This window comes from Fundulus heteroclitus, chromosome 16 (assembly GCF_011125445.2).
Source record: "Fundulus heteroclitus isolate FHET01 chromosome 16, MU-UCD_Fhet_4.1, whole genome shotgun sequence".
Classification (NCBI taxonomy): Eukaryota; Metazoa; Chordata; class Actinopteri; order Cyprinodontiformes; family Fundulidae; genus Fundulus; species Fundulus heteroclitus.
Genome location: NC_046376.1, coordinates 4863122 through 4886390, shown reverse-complemented (window position 1 = coordinate 4886390; position 23269 = coordinate 4863122). Strand labels below are relative to the sequence as shown.

Here is a 23269-nt window from a genome sequence, read left to right as displayed (position 1 = left end):
GCTTTATATTTTGATTTGTCCTTTCATCCTAAATGAAAGATATGATTTTTCATAAATAAAGCAACTTGATTTAAACATGGAAGTTCTTGCAAAACAAAGGCTAACTACCTGTCCATTGGTCTGGGGGTGGTATGCACTTGACACAGCATGCTGGATGTTCAACAGTTTAAAGATACTGTCATTGAGCAGCAGGGAACAAATAAATATCTTCAAAGGACTGAAGTTTGCAAAAATGACAAAAGAGAAGATGGATAACATTTCACCTGGTTCACAAACTCCTTCCCCTGATCTGTTATTATTTTTCTCACTAAGCCAAACGTGTACAACTTAGCAATGATTGCTGAACAAACTTCTGCGGCGGTCTTTGTTCGTAGAGGTTCAGCAACCACCCACTTTGTGTACAGATCAGTCATAGTGAGGACATAGTTGTGTCCCAGAGAGGTCTCTGGCAATGGCCCAATCAGGTCCAATCCCAGAACCTCCCAGGGTTCTTTGACCTACCACACAATAAAAGAACAAATAATAGAAACATATAATGGAAATGGGTTATATTTACTTATAAAAACAGTGCTTGTGTTTCGATCTATTAATTAAAAAATTAGAACCTTGATTGAATGTAGAACCGGTGCTACAGTCTTCATAGGATCATTTATTTGGCAGCGGTGACAACGCTTGACCTAAAAGGAAAATTTGTTTGTGTAGTTGATTCAGGCTGATAAACAAGAAAATCAGCTAAAGACAACATATAGCTTCTACTAATTGTGTATTAAATTCATTATGCTAAAAGTCTTCAAAGTTAAAGGTGATGGAAGGTATGAGCCATAATTAATTAGTTTTACATTACCCAGTCATTTACATCCTTTGTGATGGTGAGCCAATAATACCCAGCAATAACCCTGTCTCGAGTGGCCCTCCTGCCATTGTGGTTGCCAGTACCAGGATTATTGTGGCACTCCATCAAGACAGATGTTCTTTCTTTCTCAGAAAGTACCACAAGCCGCATGAACTGCCGGCTGGGACCAACGTAGAAGAGTCTGCTGTCTGTTAGAAGAATGGTTGGATGGAATGATATGAAAACAGTTTAAATAAAACATATGGGTGTATTTTTTCATGCAAAAACATAAAATTTAAAGCATACAGTAATTTTTGTGCATCCCAGAGTAAGTGCAGTAACCCAAAAAGCATACAAGATATTCTGTTTGCCAGAATAAAAAGTGAATAAAATAAGAACATAATTAACTTAAATGTGAAATATATTCTAGATTGGATTTAAAATTGAAAGACTGCTTTCCAAGGGACAAAACAAATCGTATCATTCTTATTAAAACATTGAATTGACTTATAAACCAAATAAATATATAATAAATATTTTTTTCTGGCTAGTTAATTAAAGTTAAATTTACTTTGCTTTTTACTTTTACTTTTTAATTTTCTTACCTTTAACTTGAAAATGTGAAGACATCCTTTTTATTTTTCTTCTGGAATAACAATCCAAATCTTTGTGAAATGTTCCCTTATCAATAAAAAACTGCAGGTCACGAAAGATAGCAAATTAATCCATTTTGGAATCAGTACTGCTGGAGTGCATAGTTAAGTACGGAGTAAATCAAATATTTAAACAAATTTAAATGTATAAGCTGTGTGACGTATATTTACGCATGCTCAGAGCAGTCAAAGTAACAAAAGGCGATTTAACTTTTTTAATGTTTTTCTGTTTTTCATTTTTAGAATCTGCAATATTGACGCAAATACAAAGATATACTAAAAGAAACCCCCGCTTCAAAAAAATACGAAAGAATAAAAAAGTAAGAAAAACGAAATATTGCCAACCGGAAGTTAATATGTTCGCGCACGCGCAAATGAGCTGATTGTACGGATCGTGCTTCCTGTACGGATCGGGTAGTGACAGCCACTTCTAGGCCGTTTCTCAATTCACGAGAACGCGAGTCCGTACTCGCGTTCTCGTCAAGTCTGTTCTCGGTAAGAACACAGGAAGATCGGACTTGACGAGAACGCGAGCACGCAGCACGTATTGTGCATTGGAACAGAAGTATACTCGTGACGTCATCACACCCACAGCGCTTGAGCATTCCTTTAACGTTCAAAACTATTTATACACTACACCATCATATCTTATTGAAAACGTTTTTTATTTAAATTAATTTCTAAAAAGTATAAAATAATTACAGAACTGTGGGTATAAAACCAGCAATAGCGGGAATTTCTTTGGGAGTTGTAATTGTTGTAGTTGTAGAGGCGATTGAATCTTCTTTAAAAAAAAATCAGCACTTTGTAGAAGCAAAATGAGCGATACGAGCAATATTGCTGTTGCTTCGGTCGTTGGTCAGCTTTACCAGCAGGCTGAAGAGGAGGTGGTGCAGCTGAGGAGGAAAATCCGAGCAAGGAGAAGATTGATGCAGCAGAGGAGGCTCAGAAGGCAGGCTTTGCTCACCCATCTATTGCCAACTGGTAGGCATAAGACTGACAGCCTATTTCCTACTTTTATCTTTAAAAAAATCCCCATTGATGATGATATTAAAAACGTGATCAGGTTGAAATTGTGACTATTTTTCCTATATTAATAAAAATGAAGACCCAGTTTTAACATTAATAACAGTAGGGTTAAGCTACTTTATTGCACCTCCTGACCTTCACAGCATTGATCATTAAGGAAGGAAAAAAAAAACATTTTTATGTCTGTCCACCTTTACAGTGATTAATCTATAAATTATGTGCAGTTAGTTCAGCCCATTTTTTCAGTGAAATGGTAAAAATACCAGAGAAGGGAAGCCATTTGTTACATTTACTATACTTGACTAGTTTTACAACACTATACATTTTATCTTTTCTTTCTTGAGAACTATAATAATCTGCATGTTAAACAGGTATAGTTTTATGCATAGAAAACGTGACAAAAAACAATTAACATTTGGCATTTTTTATTTACAGGAAGAAACAGAAACAAAATATGTGAGGATAAACACTTCTGTGCCGATCCTCCAAATATTGTTTAATGAAGGGGACCTGAAACCAGCCTTCAGGCTAAGAAGGGCCACCATCGTCCTCCTCCTTCAGCTGCTGTCCATCCAGAAGGTCCATGGATGGCCACAGGAGATAGAGGTGCTGGTGACCCTCTACTGGCTGGTCTGTGGTGCATCCTATAGGGAAACAGCTTGCCAGTAAGATCTCTTACCTTCTTGTCCTTAAATAGAGCCAGCAATGACACACAATTGATACATAGATTATATTAATTGGATAGAAGATTAAGACATATCAGCATATTACCTAAATTACAAGTTAATTTTATATTTGGTACAGGTCAAGTGGAGGCACGCTACAACAGACACCACGCCAAGGCTGATTAACATCATTGAGCGCGCCTTTGGTGGTCTGAAGACACGGTGGCGTTCCATCTTCTTCAGGGCGTTGGAGGTCTGCTTGACGTTTGCCCCAAAAGTAATCGCTGCCTGCTGCATCCTCCACAATATTAGTATAGCAGCAGGTGACCAGCTGGACGTGGAGGATGAGGAGGTAGACCCAGAAGACAGGGAGCTGCTCCAGCTGGCTGCATGTTTAAGTGAACATGAGTACACCTGACCTAACGTAGATCAGTTCTAGTCATGTTCACATGCTGCTTCATTTCATTTTTAGCCACCTGGAAAAATACATAAAATAATGTGTAAATTAATTTCCATTCCAACTATTTTCAATTGTAAGTTTATAGGCATTGTCTGTTTGTATAAGATCTTAATGAGTTATTTTGTTGTTTTAAACCATGTTAGTAACTGTTAATAATTTGTTGAATATATTACACCTTCATTCTGTTCCAAAGATAAAACATTTGTATAAAATAAATTTCTGTTTTTTCATATACTATTATTACTATTATTTTCTTTCCCTCTTTCTCCTCTCAATTATTCGTGCCCTGACTCAGAAGAAACTCACTTATGTAACACGGGGAGATGGGGCCCGGACTGTGACAGAGGACGTGGCCCTAAAGCCAACTGGTAGGCCTTAAATCTCAAGTGGCCTAGGGTCTCCCAATTAAAAGTACCCAGGTAGGTCTGGCTTAAGAATTAGGAAACAGAAATAGTATACAAAATATGTTTTATTTCTACAGTCTTTTACAATATTAAAAATAGACTTTATTATACCAATCTAAAATCCAATAAAGCACAGGAACACAGGACAATACTAGAAACAATCTGAGAATTAAACACAAACAACTGCAACCCAAATTAGTAACAACCAAAGACACAAAATAATGTTAAATAACCAAAAAAACAAAACAAGTCTCAAACTGCATCAATCCAGTCCTGTAAAGCTGTGCCAAATCAGCTATTTAATAAAATTTAAAAGAACAACCCCATACTATTGTCTGGTTCAATGTGTGTGGTGCTACAATTCCAGCTCTAAACAACCCCTTTTCTCAATTAACCCAGAGCATTAACCATGCACCTGGGTGAGAGCATAATATGCAGCAGCAGCACCCTGAAATACCAAAAAAAGATCACAATAAAGGGTCTGCTAACAACAAGACATAAGAAAACAAGGGAAAAACTGGTACCTTCAGATGCTGCAGTGAGAAGTCACTGAAATAATCCCAGCAACACAAATTTCCTGATGCCAATTCCTGGTGCAGCAGGTTAACAGCTCCAGTAGTCAGCCAAGTGAGGTTCAATCTACTTCTAGCTTGGCAGGCACACCTGGTGCCTATATACACCTACTAATGAGCCCAACAACGCTGCAAAGCCGAGGAAGGTGGAGAAATAGGGCACAGATGCATTCAGGGACATTTAATGGGTAGGAATTTACAACCACTCCACTGTTCCCGACCAATAAACCACCCGGTTACATCCTACTCCCCCTCTATGGATCGGTGGCCCACCGATAAAGTAAAACTACGACCAAGGCCGAAAAATGGCTGTAGCCATGCTGCTGGCACCTGGAACCCGAGGAACAGCAACCCTGCTATCTTCATTCCTGGCAGGTCCTGGAAGACGATGAGGATTGGAGTGTTTACCAGCTGATTTGCGAGTGGACTTTCTTGGGCCAGCCCTACTGCTGTGAGGAGTTCGTGAAGCTGGTGGTACCTCAACAGGTGTACGAGCTGGAGGGATTTTTGGCAACTCTGGTACCACAGGCATGGATGGATTACTGTCAGCCTCTCGGAACATCAGCCAAGATCCCGACTCCACATCATCCTTGTCACTGTTATCCTCAGGGGGCCTTTGGGGCCAACCATCATAGCAAGTCTCTGTAGATGACAGGGCAGGCTTTATAGAGGTACGGTGGACTTGTCTAACAAGGTGAAGCCTATCAACTGGAGCAATTGAGTATACAACACCCCCTGAACTTGGTGCTTTCATGACTTGGTACACTGTAGACCCCCATGCGTCCTGGATCTTTCTGCGCCCTGGGCCAACATCACGCAGATATACCCTTTGCCCGACTTCAAGTGGCTCGCACCGGACCTTCTCATCATGCCTCACTTTCCTCCTGTGGGCTGCCAACTCCACTCTGCCTCTAACAACATCAATGGCCACATTTAGGCGCCTCCTGTGCTCTGCCACCCAGTCACACACTTTAGATGCTGTGGGCTCAGGAAGATGGCCAAGCAGAAAATCCACTGGCAAGTGGGGCTCTTGTCCAAACATGAGGAAATAAGGCGATTCACCTGTCGATTGATGGGCAGTGGTGTTATAATGGAAGACAAGTTGTGGGAGATGTTCAGGCCAATTTCCTTTTTCATCTGGTGCTAGGGAACGAAGCAGATTGAACATAGTTCGATTAAAACGTTCACATTGTCCATTTCCCTGTGGGTGGTAGGGCGTGGTACGACTTTTCTGAACTCCGTACAACTCACATAACTGTTGTACCAGGACGCCTTCAAAGTTCCTCCCCTGGTCAGAGTGGATACGGGCCGGCACTCCAAAACGGTAAAACCACTCACGAACCAGGACCTTTGCCACCGTTGTCGCTTTCTGATCACGAGTAGGGATTGCTTGGGTGAACTTCGAAAACACATCCGTCATCACCATCACCAGCTCTCTTCCATCACGGGCTGGTTCCAAAAGTGTAAAATCAATAGCCAACAGCTGATTTGGTCTTGAAGCAAGAAGGTGACCCATAGGAGCTCGAACTCTTGGCTGAGTGTTCTTAGCAAGGGTACACCGTTCACACTGCTGGCACCAATCCTTTACATCTTTGTCCACTCCTGGCCAGAAACATCTCTGCTTCACCACATCTGTTGTCCTCTCGATCCCCTGGTGGCCATGATGTTGATGGAGTTCCTGCAACACCTCTGTTTTTAAACTCTCTGGGAGAAGAACCTGAAGAACTTCTTCACCACCATCTGGTCTCCACGTGCGCCGGTACAAAATGCCTTCTCTCTGGACAATTCGGTCCCACTGTTTCAGAAGTCCACGGGCACCCGGCCCTAAGCGCTCCTTTTCAGCCCGGCTCGGCACTCTTTGCTGCTGCCAAAACTCCAGAAAGGCTGAAATGGCTGGATCAGCCCCTTGAAGCAGGCACAGATCTTCTCTACTGCGGGAGGGAAGCGCAGTGATCGCCAACTGGGCAGCATCCTCTGGCACCCCGACAGACGCCTCACAGACCACTTCTGGAATTGCTATCCCAGGAAGGTATTGCTGTAGTTGTGTTCGATCCTCGCTTGTCGATTGCCTTGAAAGGGCGTCAGCATTCTTATTTACACGGCCTGGACGATATCTGACTATGTAGTCAAATACAGAAAGTTCAGCAACCCACCGATGTTCAGTTGCACCCAATTTGGCAGTGTCCAAATGGCTCAATGGGTTATTGTCAGTCCAAACAACACATCGGTGGCCCCACAGGTACTCTTTGAATTTTTCAGCCATGGCCCACTTCATGGCCAACATCTCGAGTTTCATGGAGCTGTAGCTTTTCTCGGCAGCATGAAGACTGCGGCTGGCATATGCAATTGGTCGTATTCGGCCATTCTGCTCTTGAGACAACACGGCTCCAAGGCCACTGTGGCTGGCATCGGTCTCTAAAATAAAAGGCAGTGAAAAATCAGCAAAAGCAAGAGTGGGAGCATTTACAAGCTTAGCCTTGAGCTCCTGGAAGCTCCTTTCACAGTCTTCTGACCATGCTCCTGCCAATAGTTTCCCTCGTCCTCGAGATGTCTTTGACCCAGCATGTGCTGAAACAAGACGATGAAGCGGACCAGCCAGTTGAGAGAATCCCTCCACAAACCTTCGATAATAATTAGCAAACCCCAGGAATGACCTCAGCTCCGGGACGTTGGTAGGGTGGGGCCAGTCTGACACTGCTGTGATCTTGTCTGGATCTGTAGCCACGCCATCCTCCGAAATACGATGTCCCAGATACTGAACCTGCTTTTTAAAGAAGTCACATTTTTCCAACTTTACCTTCAATCCCTCTTGTTTCAGGCGACTTAACACCACCTCCAGCCGTGCCAAATGCTGATCAACACTGGAAGAGAACACAACAATATCATCCAGGTATAACAAGAGTGACTGGCCATGCTGAGCCCCGAACATCCTCTCCATCAAACGCTGAAAAGTTCCTGGTGCATTGCACAACCCGAATGGCATGCGATTGAATTCAAAGAGGCCAAATGGCGTGCAGAAGGCTGTCTTTGGGCGATCCTCCTCTGCCACTGGGACCTGGTTATAGCCACTAGCAAGGTCCATGGTTGTGAACCAGCGGGCACCCGATAGGGAGTCCAAGGTTTCTTCTATTCGGGGCAGTGGAAAAGCATCCTTTCTGGTCTTTTTGTTGAGCTGCCTGTAGTCCACACAGAGACGAAGACTGCCATCCTTCTTTCGGACCAGGACAATCGGTGATGCATAAGGGCTACTGCTCTCTCGGATAACCTGGGTTGCCAGCAGCTGATTAATGTGAGACTTAACTGCCTCATATTCAGATGGAGGGATACGCCGATAACGCTGCCGCACAGGAACATTGTCCAACAATGGGATGTTATGCTCGATTAAGTTGGTAACACCAAGGTCGCCATCGAAAGCAGAGAACACAGACTGGTACTTTAGCAACAATGTTCTCACTTTACACTGCTCTTCTCTATCCAGCATAGAGAGATTAATTGATGCTATCTTCCCTTCAATCAAACCAGTCTCAGCAGTATGGGACCTGACAGCAGCCACAACTTGCTCCTGCACACAAGGAACTTCCTGCAACTCTGACGGTAAGCTAACCACATCTACAGGAGACATGACACCCAGAGCACAACGGGGTCTTAGTGTGACTGTACACACCCCTACATTCACCACAGGAACATAAACAGTGCCCCGAAAAACCTGCAAAAGGCAAGGAGACACCAACAAACCCTCAGGCAAGCTAAACTTTACCTCTAAGGGCTCGATTAATGCTCCGCCAGCCTGTGCCAACATGGCCGAACAAGTGGCAGGTACAAATTTAGTAGTGCCTCCAGGAACTACAACGGGTCTTCTACCGCGAACCTTTGCAACACTGGTTTGAATATGGCCTTTTTGAACCTCAGCCTGCTGACATAATTGAAAGGCAGGAAGCCAGGAAGTGGGAGCCCCTAAAATAGAAGGGAGTTTAAACAAATCAGGGCCATACTGGTCAAATAACTGAAGATAGTAGGACTTTATTATATTCATCCCGATTATGCCCGGTATCTGAGGTAAACTGGCCTGGCCTGGAGGGTCTCTAACAACAAGGATCCCTCTTCTAGGGATTACCACCCCACACACCTCAATATCAGGCTCAAGATAACCCAAATAAGGAATGGTCAAACCATTTGCAGCCCTCAACTCTAACCAATGGCATACCTTTAACTTATCTGGGAAATGCTTTTTAAAGAAGCTTTCTGAAATGGTAGAAACCATAGAACCAGTGTCAAGGATACACTGGACCGGAACTCCAGATAGTTTTACAGTGACTTGGGGACAAGGTGCAATTAAACACTCCTTCACCTCATCTGCCTGGGGACTCACTGAGCCTGAACCACCCCCTCCTAATGTCTGGCTCCTAACACTAGGGGGAGTTAGTTTTCCTGCACCTGAGAATGAGTGGTAACTTGGACTTGAGGGGCACCACTTGCACGTTGGGACTTAAAGCGGCCACGAGCGGTACAATACCTAGCAATGTGGCCTGGTTGCTGACATTTATGACAGATCACACTACTAGAACTGAGAGACCTAATCACAGGAGACTGCTGCATAACGGCAAGAGATTGAGTAATCTGGTCCAACTGTTCCTGCTGTTTTTGTACAATTGCAGCAAGATTAGCAAGTTGTGAAGCAACAGAACTGGAAGAAGAGTCAGTTAGGGAAGGGGACCCACCGGCACTCTGTACAGCACAAAAAGAGGGGACAACACTACTTTTATTTTCCACCCCACCCTCACGCTCCCAGGTAATGGCTTCAGCCCTAACTTCCAGTAATGTAGACCGTGGATTATCACGAGCATAACGTTTTAGCTCTCTACGCAAGTCAGAGTTAATAACATTTTGAATAAATTGATCACGAAGCAAAATATCTGCATTTGCTACAGCATTAGGAGAATTAGATTTCACTTTGTCCATCAAACAAAACAATGAATGAGAGAATTCCTGCAACGATTCACCATCTAACTGTCTCCGTGAAAAGAAGTCCTCCTGTAATGAGACATATGACTGTTGGCAACCATACAGTTCCTTTAAAATGGCGAAAACAGTTTCTGGATTCTCACGCTCAGTGGACGATCTATATTTAATTTCATCTCGAGCTTCTCCTTCAAGATGGTCAAAAATGAAAGCAGCCTGATCCATAGGTCCAACATGGCGGACTCGCATGCTCGTGCAAATCTCTTCTATCCACTCCTCCACCCCAATACCATGAGTTCCTCTAAAGACTGGACACTTTCTTTCCCTTGGCAGGTAGATTATGCGATCAGTCGTCCCATTGTTCCTTCGAGCTCCACTTGTACTCGGGCCAGCTTCTACATCATCCTCTTGTTTAGAATGTGCTAGTGCAACATCCCTCTCCTTTTGTAGACGGCTCCTTTCGGCCTCCAACTGCTGGATGCGAGCACGGAGTTCTTGAAGTTCCTCAGCCATCGCACCGGGACGTCAATCCTTGTTCACAGCAAGAAACTTCCTGCCAGGTCCCACGATGTGCCTACTGTTGCACTATTATGCTCTCACCCTCTAAGTACTCCCCCCCAAAAAAAACAGCAATAATGCTTTCCACTAACGCACCACAGAACCAGCAATGTCAATAAAAAAAAAAAAAGGAATATATAAACCAATACACTATCTGTTCCAATAACCAGATCCTGTCAACAACGCCAGAAAATTGTAACACGGGGAGATGGGGCCCGGACTGTGACAGAGGACGTGGCCCTAAAGCCAACTGGTAGGCCTTAAATCTCAAGTGGCCTAGGGTCTCCCAATTAAAAGTACCCAGGTAGGTCTGGCTTAAGAATTAGGAAACAGAAATAGTATACAAAATATGTTTTATTTCTACAGTCTTTTACAATATTAAAAATAGACTTTATTATACCAATCTAAAATCCAATAAAGCACAGGAACACAGGACAATACTAGAAACAATCTGAGAATTAAACACAAACAACTGCAACCCAAATTAGTAACAACCAAAGACACAAAATAATGTTAAATAACCAAAAAAACAAAACAAGTCTCAAACTGCATCAATCCAGTCCTGTAAAGCTGTGCCAAATCAGCTATTTAATAAAATTTAAAAGAACAACCCCATACTATTGTCTGGTTCAATGTGTGTGGTGCTACAATTCCGGCTCTAAACAACCCCTTTTCTCAATTAACCCAGAGCATTAACCATGCACCTGGGTGAGAGCATAATATGCAGCAGCAGCACCCTGAAATACCAAAAAAAGATCACAATAAAGGGTCTGCTAACAACAAGACATAAGAAAACAAGGGAAAAACTGGTACCTTCAGATGCTGCAGTGAGAAGTCACTGAAATAATCCCAGCAACACAAATTTCCTGATGCCAATTCCTGGTGCAGCAGGTTAACAGCTCCAGTAGTCAGCCAAGTGAGGTTCAATCTACTTCTAGCTTGGCAGGCACACCTGGTGCCTATATACACCTACTAATGAGCCCAACAACGCTGCAAAGCCGAGGAAGGTGGAGAAATAGGGCACAGATGCATTCAGGGACATTTAATGGGTAGGAATTTACAACCACTCCACTGTTCCCGACCAATAAACCACCCGGTTACACTTAGATAGGAAAAACATTCATAGAATGTATTTATTTATTTATTTTATATGCTGCTGCCGTCCTAGGGAGACATTTACAATTTATTCCAGCAAGTATTGAGTTAATAAAGCAACACACGTCAGTCAGATAAACACAAAACAAATAAATCATAACCAGCGGTATTATGCACACTACTTTTTTTAATTACGCACCAACTCTGTAAACAGGCCACATAGGGAAGCTTAAAAGTATAATATTCTCGCCTCAAACGATCTTAAAACGTACTTTTGAACAACAACAGCAGCAGAAAAGGAAATTTTTTAACTTACCGCTGTGAGCGCTGTTTGCGCTGTCTCAAATCAAGCTGCGGCCGCGGTGCATTCTGGGCAAGCGGTCAGTCTGAAGAACGCACAAGTCTGCTCTGATGCATGCTCGATAAAGAGGGCGGGCGAGAACAACATCCGGGGAATTCGGCGCGTTCTCGATTTGGCGTTCTCAGCATTGGAACAGTGCTCGGGCTGAGGCTGATGACGTATCACGAGCACACGAGCACACGAGAACGCTCAAGAACGCATATTGAGAAACGGCCCTAGTGTTTATGTATCCGGTTAGCTTAGCGGGTTGGCTAGCATAGTCGGTAGCTGTTCATTGTAGCTCCGCAGGTCTCACTGTAGACTTTGAACATGGCTGATAGTTGCAAGAAGCGAACCATATTCATGTTTATGAGAAGAGGAGGATGACCTCAGTAGAAAGAAAAAAGACTAGAGTCGATTCAGGAGATTTTTAACAAGCTATCCCCCTGAGTAGAGAAAGAGCAAGATAAAATGCTCTTGTGCATGCACAGTTGTTCAAACAGGGACTTGGGGAAACCTATGGAAAAGTCGGTGATCCTAGCTTAAAGTTTTCCCCAAGATCTTGAATCGATGACAGTAGAGTTTGCCTGTTGTGTAAAGCCATACCTCTCAACTTTTGACGACTGTTGGGAGTGAGATTGTTGACGGGGGGGGGGGGGGGGTGCTGTTGGTCGATTGTTGACGGGGGGGGGGGCGCTGTTGTTCCATTCATGACGGTCACTATTTCAAACGGACTTCGCTTTCATGTTACAGTTTGTAATAACACATGCAGACTTACCATTTAATTCCCACACGACGCGGACCGTACAAGTGTTTCACTTTGGATGAGGGAAACTTGTTTGCGCGGCGGCGGTCCTTGCAGCTGTGTTACCTCTACTACTGGACGTGCGGAAACCATTGTACCGCAATTTGGTTCCGCCGTGACGCTAAGCGTCCGTACGCGTGCGTTTCAAGAGTGAGATTTTCATTTGAAGATTGAGATTTTCAAAGTAATGCGTGTGAGCGTGTGCAATTGATGAAATGCGTGTGTCACACGGTCAATGCGTGAGAGTTGAGAGCTATGTGTAAAGCCTTCTCCAGCATATCCCAAAGATTCTGAATGGGGTTAAGGTCTGGACTCTGTGGTGGCCAATCCATGTGTGAAAATTATATCTCATGCTTCTTAAACCACTTTTTCACAATTCAAGCCTGATGAATAGCGGTGTCCCTTACAAGTACGAGTACTTCAGTTTAGATACTTGCCGATTCCAAGTACTGATACTGACTATATAATAAATTAGTATTTATAGATCACAAATAACTAAACAGACCTGTCCAGGGTGTACCCCGCCTCTCGCCCATTGACAGCTGGAGATAGGGACCAGCACCACTGGCAACCCCACAAGGGATAGACGTGTTAGAAAATGGATTGATGGATGAATGAAATAACTAAACAATATTATTGACCACTGAAAACGACTGACCATCAAGGGCGATAAATTTGGTTAGACCTTTAGCTATCTTCTTACCTTCTTTATCTTTCGGAGAGTCAGCAAACAACCTCTTGGTGTATAGCACCACTGCCTGGTATAGAGTGGTATCTAGCCCGATATCAGTATCAGAACACAGCTACCAATGAATCCTGGCATTGTCATCTTACAATATGCCCGTGCCATCAGGGAAGATGGAATAACCTGGTCATTCAGTATATTCAGTAGTCAGCTGACCTCATTCTTGGAGCTCATACTGTAACTGAACCAGACCTGACCAGCTGCAGCAACCCCAGATCATAGCACTGCCCCCACAGGCTGGTATAGCAGGCGCTAGGCATGATGGGTAAATCACTTCACCTGCCTCTCTTCTTACCTTGATACGCCCATCACTCTCGAAAAGGGTAAATCTGGGCTATATGACCTTCTTCCATTGCTCCAGAGCCCAATCTTTATGCTCCCTAGCAAGCTGAACTCTTTTTTTTTTCCCTGGTTAGCTGAACTCTTTTTTTTTTTCCCTGGTTTTTTTTTCCCTGGTTTCCCTGGTTTCCCTGGTTAGCCGCACTGAATAGTGGTTTTCTTAAGGCTACACAGCTGTTCAGCCCAAATACCTTGAGTTCCCTTCGCATTGTGCATGTGGAAATGCTCTTACTTTCACTATTAAACACAGCCCAGAGTTCTTATGCTGTTTTTCTTCACTTTGATTTCACCAAACATTTAAGTGATCACCGATCACAATCCTTCAGAATTTTACTCCCGCCACATTCTTCCTCAAAGACGATTAGTCCCCACTATCCTTCCAGTTTTTAATAATACGTTGGACAGTTCTTACCCCAATTTTGGTCGTTTCTGCAATCTCCTTAGATGTTTTCTCTGCTTGATGCATGCCAATGATGTGACCCTTCTGAAACAGACTGACATCTTTTCCACGACACTGGATGTGTCGTTCAACATGGTTGTTTAAGAAATATGAAGCAACTCATTGCACCAGTTGGGCTTAAATAACTTGCTGTCAGCTGAAACATAATCACCCATGCAGTAATTATCCAATTGAAGGCTCGTACCTACTTGCTTAATTAAATCCAGGTGGCAACTTTTAAACTTACCAGATAGTTTTTTTTTGGTACCGTCAATGCTCAAAGTTGTTACTGGCAAAGCGTGTGTTAATATTAAAGAAAGGAAAGTCTTAAAGTCGCTCCATTTTAGCAGCAAACAAAAATAATGAAAAGTACCTGTGGAGGAGAAAACAAATCACCTCAGAACATACCAGAATAGTTCAGAACCTGGCCTTAGGCTGAGGATGGATGTTGATTCCTAAGAGATCATCACGAAGAGCCTTAATGTTTTCACACTGCGGCCTTTTACCTGTATTAGAAAGAAGCTGAAGCTAACAAAATTAGTCTATAGCAGATACCATCATGCAAACTCTGATTATCTGTAACAAGTCCCTGGACTCGATCATCTCGAGTGGCTCTAACCACTAGGCCAGCATGGGGAGTGCTGGCCTAGTGGTTAGAGAAGCACGCTTGCACTCAGAAAAGGATGCAAGTACCCGGTTCGATCCCCAGTGCCTGCACTCTGGGTCCCTGAGCAAGACCCTTAACCCCAGATTGCTCCCCGGGCGCCGCACATGGCAGCCCACTGCTCCCCAAGGGTGATGGGTTAAAAGCAGAAAACGAATTTCGTTGCTTATACTTGTGACAGTGCAATGACAATAAAATTGAATTCTATTATATTGTATCTCAGTGGTGGTTTTGCTAAATATAAAATGATCTTCATGTTGTTGTTTTTTTATTCTTCTGACAGGGACGCTGAGACCCCATCGCTTGTGACAGCATATCTGGGTCGTCAGAGTCAGGAGGGATCCAACCCAAACGAAGTCGTTCGGAAAGTAGCACAGATCATTATTCACCCTGACTACAATCCAGGAACTTCCAACAATGACATCGCTCTCCTGAAGCTTTCTAAACCAGTGAATTTCACCAGTTATATCTCACCAGTCTGCCTAGCTGCCTCAAACAGCACCTTCTACAGCGGGGTTGACACCTGGATCACTGGCTGGGGCACCATTGGAAGTGGAGGTGGGTTTTAAACCAACAAAATACAGAGAAATTAAGTGAAATTACAGGTGTATTAAATGTGTTTATATATCAAATGTAAACTTGTCTCCTCAGTTCCACTTCCATCTCCTCAAAATCTGATGGAGGTGGAGGTGCCAGTTGTGGGGAACAGACAGTGCAAGTGTAGCTATGGGGAGAGCAGCATTACTGACAACATGATATGCGCCGGGTTACTAGAGGGAGGAAAAGATTCCTGTCAGGTGATCATCTGCTTACCTCAGATTGTTATTGTCTGCAGACATTAGCTCTCATCTCATCTACATTAAGTGTTTCTGGGCTTCAAGGGGGATTCAGGAGGTCCGATGGTGAGCAAGCAGGGTGACCGTTGGGTTCAAGCAGGAATCGTAAGTTTTGGAATAGGATGTGCTGAGCCAGATTACCCAGGAGTCTACACCAGAGTCTCCCAGTATGAGAGCTGGATCAACGGCGTGATCAACACCAACCAGCCGGGCTTCATTAGCTTCATGTCTAACGGGACTGACAGTGACCTTAACATTTCCTGTACAACCTCAACAACCCCGGTAACACCAACTACACCTGAACGTGAGTGCCTGTTGTTTATTCTTCATATAAAGAAAAAACATAAATATTGGTTTGCCATTAAGCATGCTTTTAAGTTATTTAATGTTTATTAAATTTAATGTTTATTAAATAACTCTCGGTCTGGTATTTTCTGGTGAATATCAGCCCAAACAGCTGATATTATGACAATAGTTGGTCTGATGAGTCCAGATTTACCCTTTTCGAGAATGATGGGAACATCAGGGTGATAAGAGAGGCAGGTGAAGTGATTTACCCACCATGCCTAGCGCCTGCTGTAGCAGCCTGTGGGGGCAGTGCTATGATCTGGGGTTGATGCAGCTGGTCAGGTCTGGTTCAGCAACAGTATGAGCTCAAAGAATGAGGTCAGCTGACTACTGAATAAAAAGAATGATCAGGTTATTCCATCTTCCCTGATGGAACGGGCATATTCTAAGATGACAATGTCAGGATTCATCGGGCTTAAATTGTGAAAGAGTGTTTCAAGGAGCATGAGACATAATTTTCACACATGGATCGGCCACAGAGTCCAGACCTAAACCACATTGAGAATATTTGGGATGTACAGGAGAAGGCTTTGTGCAGCGGGCAGTCGCTACCATCATCAATGCAAGATTTTGGTGAAACATTAATGCAACACTGGGTGGAAATAAACCTTGAGACATGGCAGAAGCTTATTGAAACAATGCCAAAGCGAATGCGTGCCCTAATCAAAGCCAAATGTGGTCCAACAAAATGTTAGTCTGTGACCTTTTGTCTTTTGGGTGGTGAATTTGTTTTTGGCCAGGAAGTGTGGTTTCAGTAGGGACCCTGCTGGGAGAGGCACTCCCTTGAGGAGGGAGTGTCTGGTGCTTCTTTTAGCATTAGAAACAGGCTGATTTTATTTTGCTTGGCTGACATAACAACAGCATGGACAAAATAATCAATTGTTGAACATGAAGCAAAATTTAAACATTTTCTCAACAGATTTTTATCACAAAAGCAAAAAAAGGCCAGTATTTAAAGGTCATATTTTATACAGGCAATGTCAGGATTCTATTCTGCCAATCACAGGCAGACTTGGTGTCACCTTTGAGACTGCATGTCTACATGAGATTATAAACATCCCTCATAGGGTTGCGAGGGATGTTGGTGCTTATCTCCAGGAGTTCAATGGGTGAGAGGCGGGGTACATCCTGGACAGGTTGCCAGTCTATCGCAGGGCAACACAGAGACAGACAGAACAAACAACCATACATGCACACACTCACACCTAAGGACAATTTAGAGAAGCCATTTAACCTAACAGTCATGTTTTGGACTGTGGGAGGAAGCCGGAGTGCCCGGAACCCACGCATGCACAGGGAGAACATGCAGACCCAGGGTTGGACTCGAACCCAGAACAGACAACAGCGATACCCACTGCCCACTGTGCAGCCCTCTATTATTAATTAGAATCGGCAATTATAATGTATAATATATCATTCAAAACCAAAAGATAGCTATACAGACAATTATTTCAAATGGTTGTGATCAAGAGCTGAGCCTGTATTGATTAGCACTAACAAAGTCCAACAATATTTTGAAGTGACCTGAGGAAACCAGTTAAAACAGGTGAAATCTCAGTTTAGTGTGAACTACCCCGTATAATAGAAACTTCTTGCTCCTAGTTATGTCGCTTGAATTTATGTTTTTGGTTTAAATTTTCTCAAAAATGTCCCTGCAAAACAATAACTGAGGTTCAACACTTCCAACCATGTTAGCTTATGCTCATCATCCAACAGCAAAAAATATTTCAACCCTTTAAAATGATTACAACTAAATATCTTTATCTTAAATATATCTTCCAGGACAAAGTCAAGGCAACAGAACAGAAAGCAGAAATCCTGATTGGAGGAATTAAACCAGACAAACCTCAAAAGCACAGCTGTGTAACCCTTAAGGGTCCAGTGGCTCGCGGACAGTCCAGAAGTACATGAGATTAGGTCACAATCTGAAACTCAAATAATTATTCCTAACACCGCTGAGCCCAAATGGCTGCCAATTCAATTAAATTGTATTTAAATTGTTCCAATTCATGAAACATGTCACCTCAAGGCTCTTTCCAAAGTCAGACTCCATCAGATCCTCCAGGTTGGTGAGAAAGTTTCCTCTCTAAGGAAACCCAGCAGGTTGCATCAAGTCTCTCCAAGCAGCATTCACTCCTCCTGAAAGAGCGTAGAGCCACAGTGGACAGTCGTCTGCATTGTTGATGGCTTTGCAGCAATCCCTCATACTGAGCATGCATGAAGCGACAGTGATACATCTGTTTCTCTTCTTTTGATTGACACCAAATAATTTGGGTTTGTGTTTAACAGGCATTTTAAGGTGTTTTGGGGACGACTGTTAAGGGGCAAAACATTATAAATATTAATTTCCTTTTTTTGAATATTTTTTTCACATTTATTTTTCAGAGCATGTGACATACCTATCTGGTAAGTTAAAGGCTTTCTGATTTTATCAATTTACTTTAATATTATATTCCTTGTATGGTGTGTTTTCATCAGATCACACAGAGCTGACAGATAATCCCTGGTTGTAATTTCATTTTTTGTCAGAGTGTGGTCTGGCACCGCTTAACACCCGGATTGTTGGAGGAGAAGAAGCTCCTCCAGGCAGCTGGCCTTGGCAGGTCAGTCTGCACACCTTCACTTTTGGCCACTTCTGTGGAGGATCTCTGATTACCGACCAGTGGGTGCTGACTGCTGCTCACTGTATCGAAGGGTAAGCAACAAAACCAGGGAAAACACCTCACCTCAGAGCCAGATAGTTGATCAGTTCAAAAAGTTGGGAAAATGGAGCTTTATGTAATGGTTTACTCTTACCCAGCATAAATATAATATATTCACTGCAGGCACTGAGAGGTGGCCTCTTCTAAATGTTGCTTTAATGAAAAGCACAATTTCAGGCCCAAGTTTTTTTTTAATTCTTCATAAGAGTTCTAAAAATGTTAATAAAATTGTAATAAATTGAGATTTCATGTGTGTCTGGACAAAAATACCTGTATTCAACATTTACTCACAATGGATGCAATAAAAATCCAATAAACCAAACGATTGATTTAGGAATTGCCCTCTCTGCACAAAGTTATGATATATATTTTATATCATAAGAAATTATTTTTTATCAACTATAAGAAAGTTGTCATTTTAAAAGCACCACCATTTTTTGACTGGTTTAAAAAAAAACTTTTGCAAAAAGAAGACATTTTCTTCCATTGGATGATATTTATGGAAATGTAAATAAAAAACAAAGATAGTTTCCAACTGAATAAGATAAATAGATCTAAAAAAAAGTATGACTGGTACTTTTAGTGTCATCGTGTTGCAAAAATGTTATTAAAAGAAATCGTTAAATGTTCCTTTGTTATATTTACACTTAAAAACATTAGTTGGTTCTTGGGTAATACTGTTGCCTTGCAGCAAAAAGGTCCTGGGTTCAAATCCCTCCCCATTAGTGGGTTGTCTCCAGGTATTCACCCATATCCCCCACTTCCCCCATGACACCGCACAGAAAAGCAGGTATAGACAATAATGTATAAATACTTGGCTATTATTGTTGCACAAAGTTATTAGGAGTCATTACAGAAATTCTAAGGAGCCACTTCCAGGTTCCAGATAAGTAGGTTTTCTTCTTGGAGAGAAATATTTCAACTCAGTTTAAGTATGAAATAAAGAAATCAGCTTTAAAGTTCTGCAGGTCTCAACAAGAGCAGATTCAAAGTACATTCATGTAATGAATCAAGGTTTGGATCCGATAATTTAGCAGTTCAACAGTTCATCAAAGCAAAAGGTGTAGATGGGCTTTAAACCGGCTAGCTCATACTCAGGAATCACTGGAAGGGAAGAAACAGGTTAGTGGCTGCAGGACACATGGGATGGTTGTGTACACTGAGAGAAAGCCACTAACCATTCTTGAATCCGGGAGGTGGTACAGAATCCAAGTTGTGGTTCTGAGCTGCTTATTGGATGGAGTTTGGCAGGAGATGTTATGAGGCGCTGACAGTTGGCAGCATGAGGGTTATCCAGAATAAAACAGTCTAAGGTCATACTCAGAGGTAGGCAGAGGTAACAGAGGGAGAATCCAAGGGTCTTTGTCCAGAAAAAGTCCAAGGTCTTGATCCACAAACATGCTCACACAGGCAGAGGTAAAAACGTGCTTGCTCAGAATACCTGCAAGGGTTCAATGTCCAGAACCAGAAGGCCAAACGAAAGAGTCTGACAAGGCCGAGGCAAACAGGCAGGAATCCACAGACCAATCTGAGTCACACATGGGAAGGCCAATGACCGCTGGAAGGTCTACTAACATGGATGGCTTTCGGGAATCTGGCGCTTACACACTGGGAGAGACAGAATTATATAGAGCTTCTCCCAGGTGCAGCATCTCGCAGTAATTAAAGCTGCTGGGGGTGTAATGACTCAGAGCTAATTGCTAATGCAGCACAGGGAGCAGGGAGTGACATCACACATACATACTCTTACAGAATTAAGAGACATGTTGTTTTTGGCTAAAAATTGAAAAGTTATTATTTGTTGCTTTGTCTTTTTAAACAGGATCTTTAGCCCCTTTTCTCTGACGGTGTATCTGGGCCGTCAGGTTCAGAGCGGATCTAACCCAAACGAAGTCTCCCGGACAGTATCTCAGTTCGTTATTCATCCAGACTACAACTCACCAATTTTCAACAATGACATTGCCCTCCTGAAAATGTCCGAACCAGTGAAGTTCACTAGTTATATCTCACCTATCTGCCTGGCAGCCTTCAACAGCACCTTTCACAGCGGGCTTGACTCCTGGGTCACTGGCTGGGGCAACATTGGATTTGAGGGTGAGTTGAAAATCAACAGAATCTCATTTAATTGCAGTGAAAACATAAACATGGTGCGGAAAGCCTCACTGTAGATACCGTATAAATCACATAATTACAACTTTCAGACTATGCTATTATTTTGAAAAAAGTAAAACATAATGGTTGTTGAAAGGGAAAAAAGTTTACTTCTTAATTGCAGCTGTTGAATAGGTCTACTGTTATTGTTTTTATCTTACTGGGACCTGGGAAGTTTCCAGCAGACACTAGAGGTTGTGGTGGTGTGTGACATCTAGCAGAAGAAAACGCTGGTGTATAAAAGGACTAATTAGGTTTGTCTAGTTAGAACTGAATGGAGGAGGTTAGATCAGACCAGAACCTTTATGGGGACCCATAGTCCGTGGGCCAGAATCTGTAGGACGCTTCCTTAAGAAGTTTCGTATGAACCATCAAGATCTCTGCCAGCTGGCGCCAGAAAATGCTATTATTGGGCTTTCTTCGTCTGGAAACAAATGCATACAAACATCTTACGGGCGCAGCCATGATGACGTGGTAAACTCGCTCAGCTGACAATACAGCGATCTGATTGGCTGAGCAGCAAAAATCGAATCATGTGACCTCTTGGACCGGAGCGCCACAGTTTAGATTTTTTATCGGCTATAACTTATTAATGTGCAAGTGAAAATGTGGGAACATTAGTGTTTTGAGATCACTGCTATGTGTAGCAACTTTTCCCAGTGGAAGAAAGTTGACCTCTGACAGTTCATATGAAAAGTCACCCTACAGATTCTGGCCCACGGCCTACCAGCTGTTCTCCTTCTCATGAGAAGAAAATAAATTCCGACTTTGATAAAATCACAATCTCTGTCTTGGTAATTAAGGAAAGCAATGAGATTTTTTTTTCAGGCTACAGGCAACTACCCTAATACTGGACCCAAGCTTATCACCTCACACAATCAGGAAAATGGGGAAGGAAATAAAAAACCTCCAAAGCGCCATTGATGCCATCGACATGTTAACCTGTTGTTAGTGACGCATTGCAAGAAATATAAACACATAGTTTGCTGAGCTCTACTGAGAATTTAACAGGAGCTAAGTGCTTTGTTTAGATGAAAGTAACATTTAGCACTCAAGGTTGATTTAGTGTAAAACAAAGGGTGAAATCATGTGGGCTTGTTTTTTTTTTTTCAAAGGCTCAGAGAACCTTGCTAGTTAGAAAGGCATTGTGAACTCATTTAAATAACAGGATATTTTAAAGATATTTTCTGGGCTCTGCCTCTATCCTAAAGAAAACCTGTGGCGCGAACTGAAGCAAAGAATGTAAAATAGAGGACTCCAGATTCTGGATGATCTGTGGAGACTGTTAAAGAGTACGTTGGAGGTGGATGTCAGGATTTTTTTTTTTTTTTAACTGACTGAAATTTTCCTTTCAGAGCCTCTTCCATCACCAGGAAACCTTTCAGAAGTGGACGTGCAGGTTGTGGGAAGCAGCCAATGCAAATGTGATTATCGTGCAATAGATGAAGACGTGATTACTGACAACATGATATGTGCTGGGTTTCGGGAAGGAGGGAAGGGAACCTGCCAGGTATGTTTAACTATTTTGGTCATATTTAGCAATATGCACTCGTTTTTTTTCTCCTCACCTGCTTTAAACAAAATGTTTCTGATCCTGAAGGGAGATTCTGGAGGTCCACTAGTGAGCAAGCAGGGGGATCGATGGATTCAGGCTGGAATTGTGAGTTTTGCTGCTGGTTGTTCTGAACCAAACCTCCCAACGGTCTATGCAAGAGTGTCCCAGTTTGAGAACTGGATCAAAAGTCACATCAACGGAAACCAGCCGGGCTTCCTCGCCTATGTGTCAAACGGGACAGAAGATGTCCACAACTCTTCCTGTGAATCGCCCGTTGTCACCTCGACAATAAACATATCTGAAGGTCAGTACCTCTCGTGAAAAAAATTAGCAAAAATAAAACAGTTAATACTAATATTTAAATGTATTTGGCTGCTGGCAAATCAAATTTGTTGTTTTTCTTTTGTGTGGTAAAAATCTCAATCATTAATTATCAAAAAGTTTATTAATTTAAGTAACTCAGGTTATAACGTGAACTCATTTATCACACAGGGTAAAATTTATTTATATTAAATATTATGGCTTAGAGCCAACGAAATCTGAAAGAACTTGAAAATTTCATGAGACCAATCAAAAAAAAGGTTTTGCATAGACAAATGTTATGTTATGTTTAACACAATCATGAAGAACAAATGCTGTTTTGGATACAGTCATTGGCTCAAGAAGCGGGCTGTTCACAAACAGCTGTCTCCAAACATTTTAATGGAAAGTTGAGTGGAATGAAAAATTGAGGTAGAGAGTTTGCACAGGCGACAGGGATAACCACAGCCTTGAGAAGGTTGTGAATGAAAGCCTTTTTCAAGAGTATAAATACCCTGCAGTTGGAGCTGGTAAAAACCTCTGATGTACCCAGGACTTGGGCTACAACTGTCACATCATCTGTGTGAAGCCACTCCTGACAGAGCATTTTTTTCTGGGATAAAAATGACGGGACTGTTGCTTGGTGTTTAAAAGTCCTGTTTTAAGGTCAAAGTGTATTTCACATTCAGTTTAGTATTTAAAGGAGATAGCTAAAGGTTTAACTCCTTCCAGCCAGTAGGCAGCGCACTTACACCAGCCGGTTAGCATTAGCAAACATTTAACTTTCCTTTCCAGAAGGAAAACATGTACTTCAGCAT

At 42.5% G+C, this 23269-nt stretch overlaps 1 protein-coding gene and 2 long non-coding RNA genes across 3 annotated transcripts in view; 1 reads left to right on the top strand and 2 right to left on the bottom strand.

Annotated features, from left to right (window-relative positions):
* The window catches only part of LOC105924446 (transmembrane protease serine 9-like), a 156393-nt gene that overhangs the window by 105606 nt on the left and 27518 nt on the right, over positions 1 to 23269 (top strand). Inside the window, exons 3-7 of the mRNA XM_036148751.1 lie at positions 18131 to 18149; positions 18273 to 18438; positions 20268 to 20539; positions 21952 to 22106; positions 22197 to 22455. Coding sequence (XP_036004644.1) covers positions 18131 to 18149; positions 18273 to 18438; positions 20268 to 20539; positions 21952 to 22106; positions 22197 to 22455 — 871 coding nt within the window. The remainder of the gene's footprint in view (positions 1 to 18130; positions 18150 to 18272; positions 18439 to 20267; positions 20540 to 21951; positions 22107 to 22196; positions 22456 to 23269) is intronic.
* Positions 4091 to 5021, bottom strand: LOC118566484. The gene is made up of 2 exons (XR_004933055.1): positions 4568 to 5021; positions 4091 to 4491 (listed from the first exon to the last, which is right to left on the bottom strand). It is a non-coding gene; the product is annotated as an uncharacterized LOC118566484 (long non-coding RNA).
* LOC118566485 lies at positions 10469 to 11234 on the bottom strand. Its single transcript, XR_004933056.1, has 2 exons — positions 10946 to 11234; positions 10469 to 10869 (listed from the first exon to the last, which is right to left on the bottom strand). It is a non-coding gene; the product is annotated as an uncharacterized LOC118566485 (long non-coding RNA).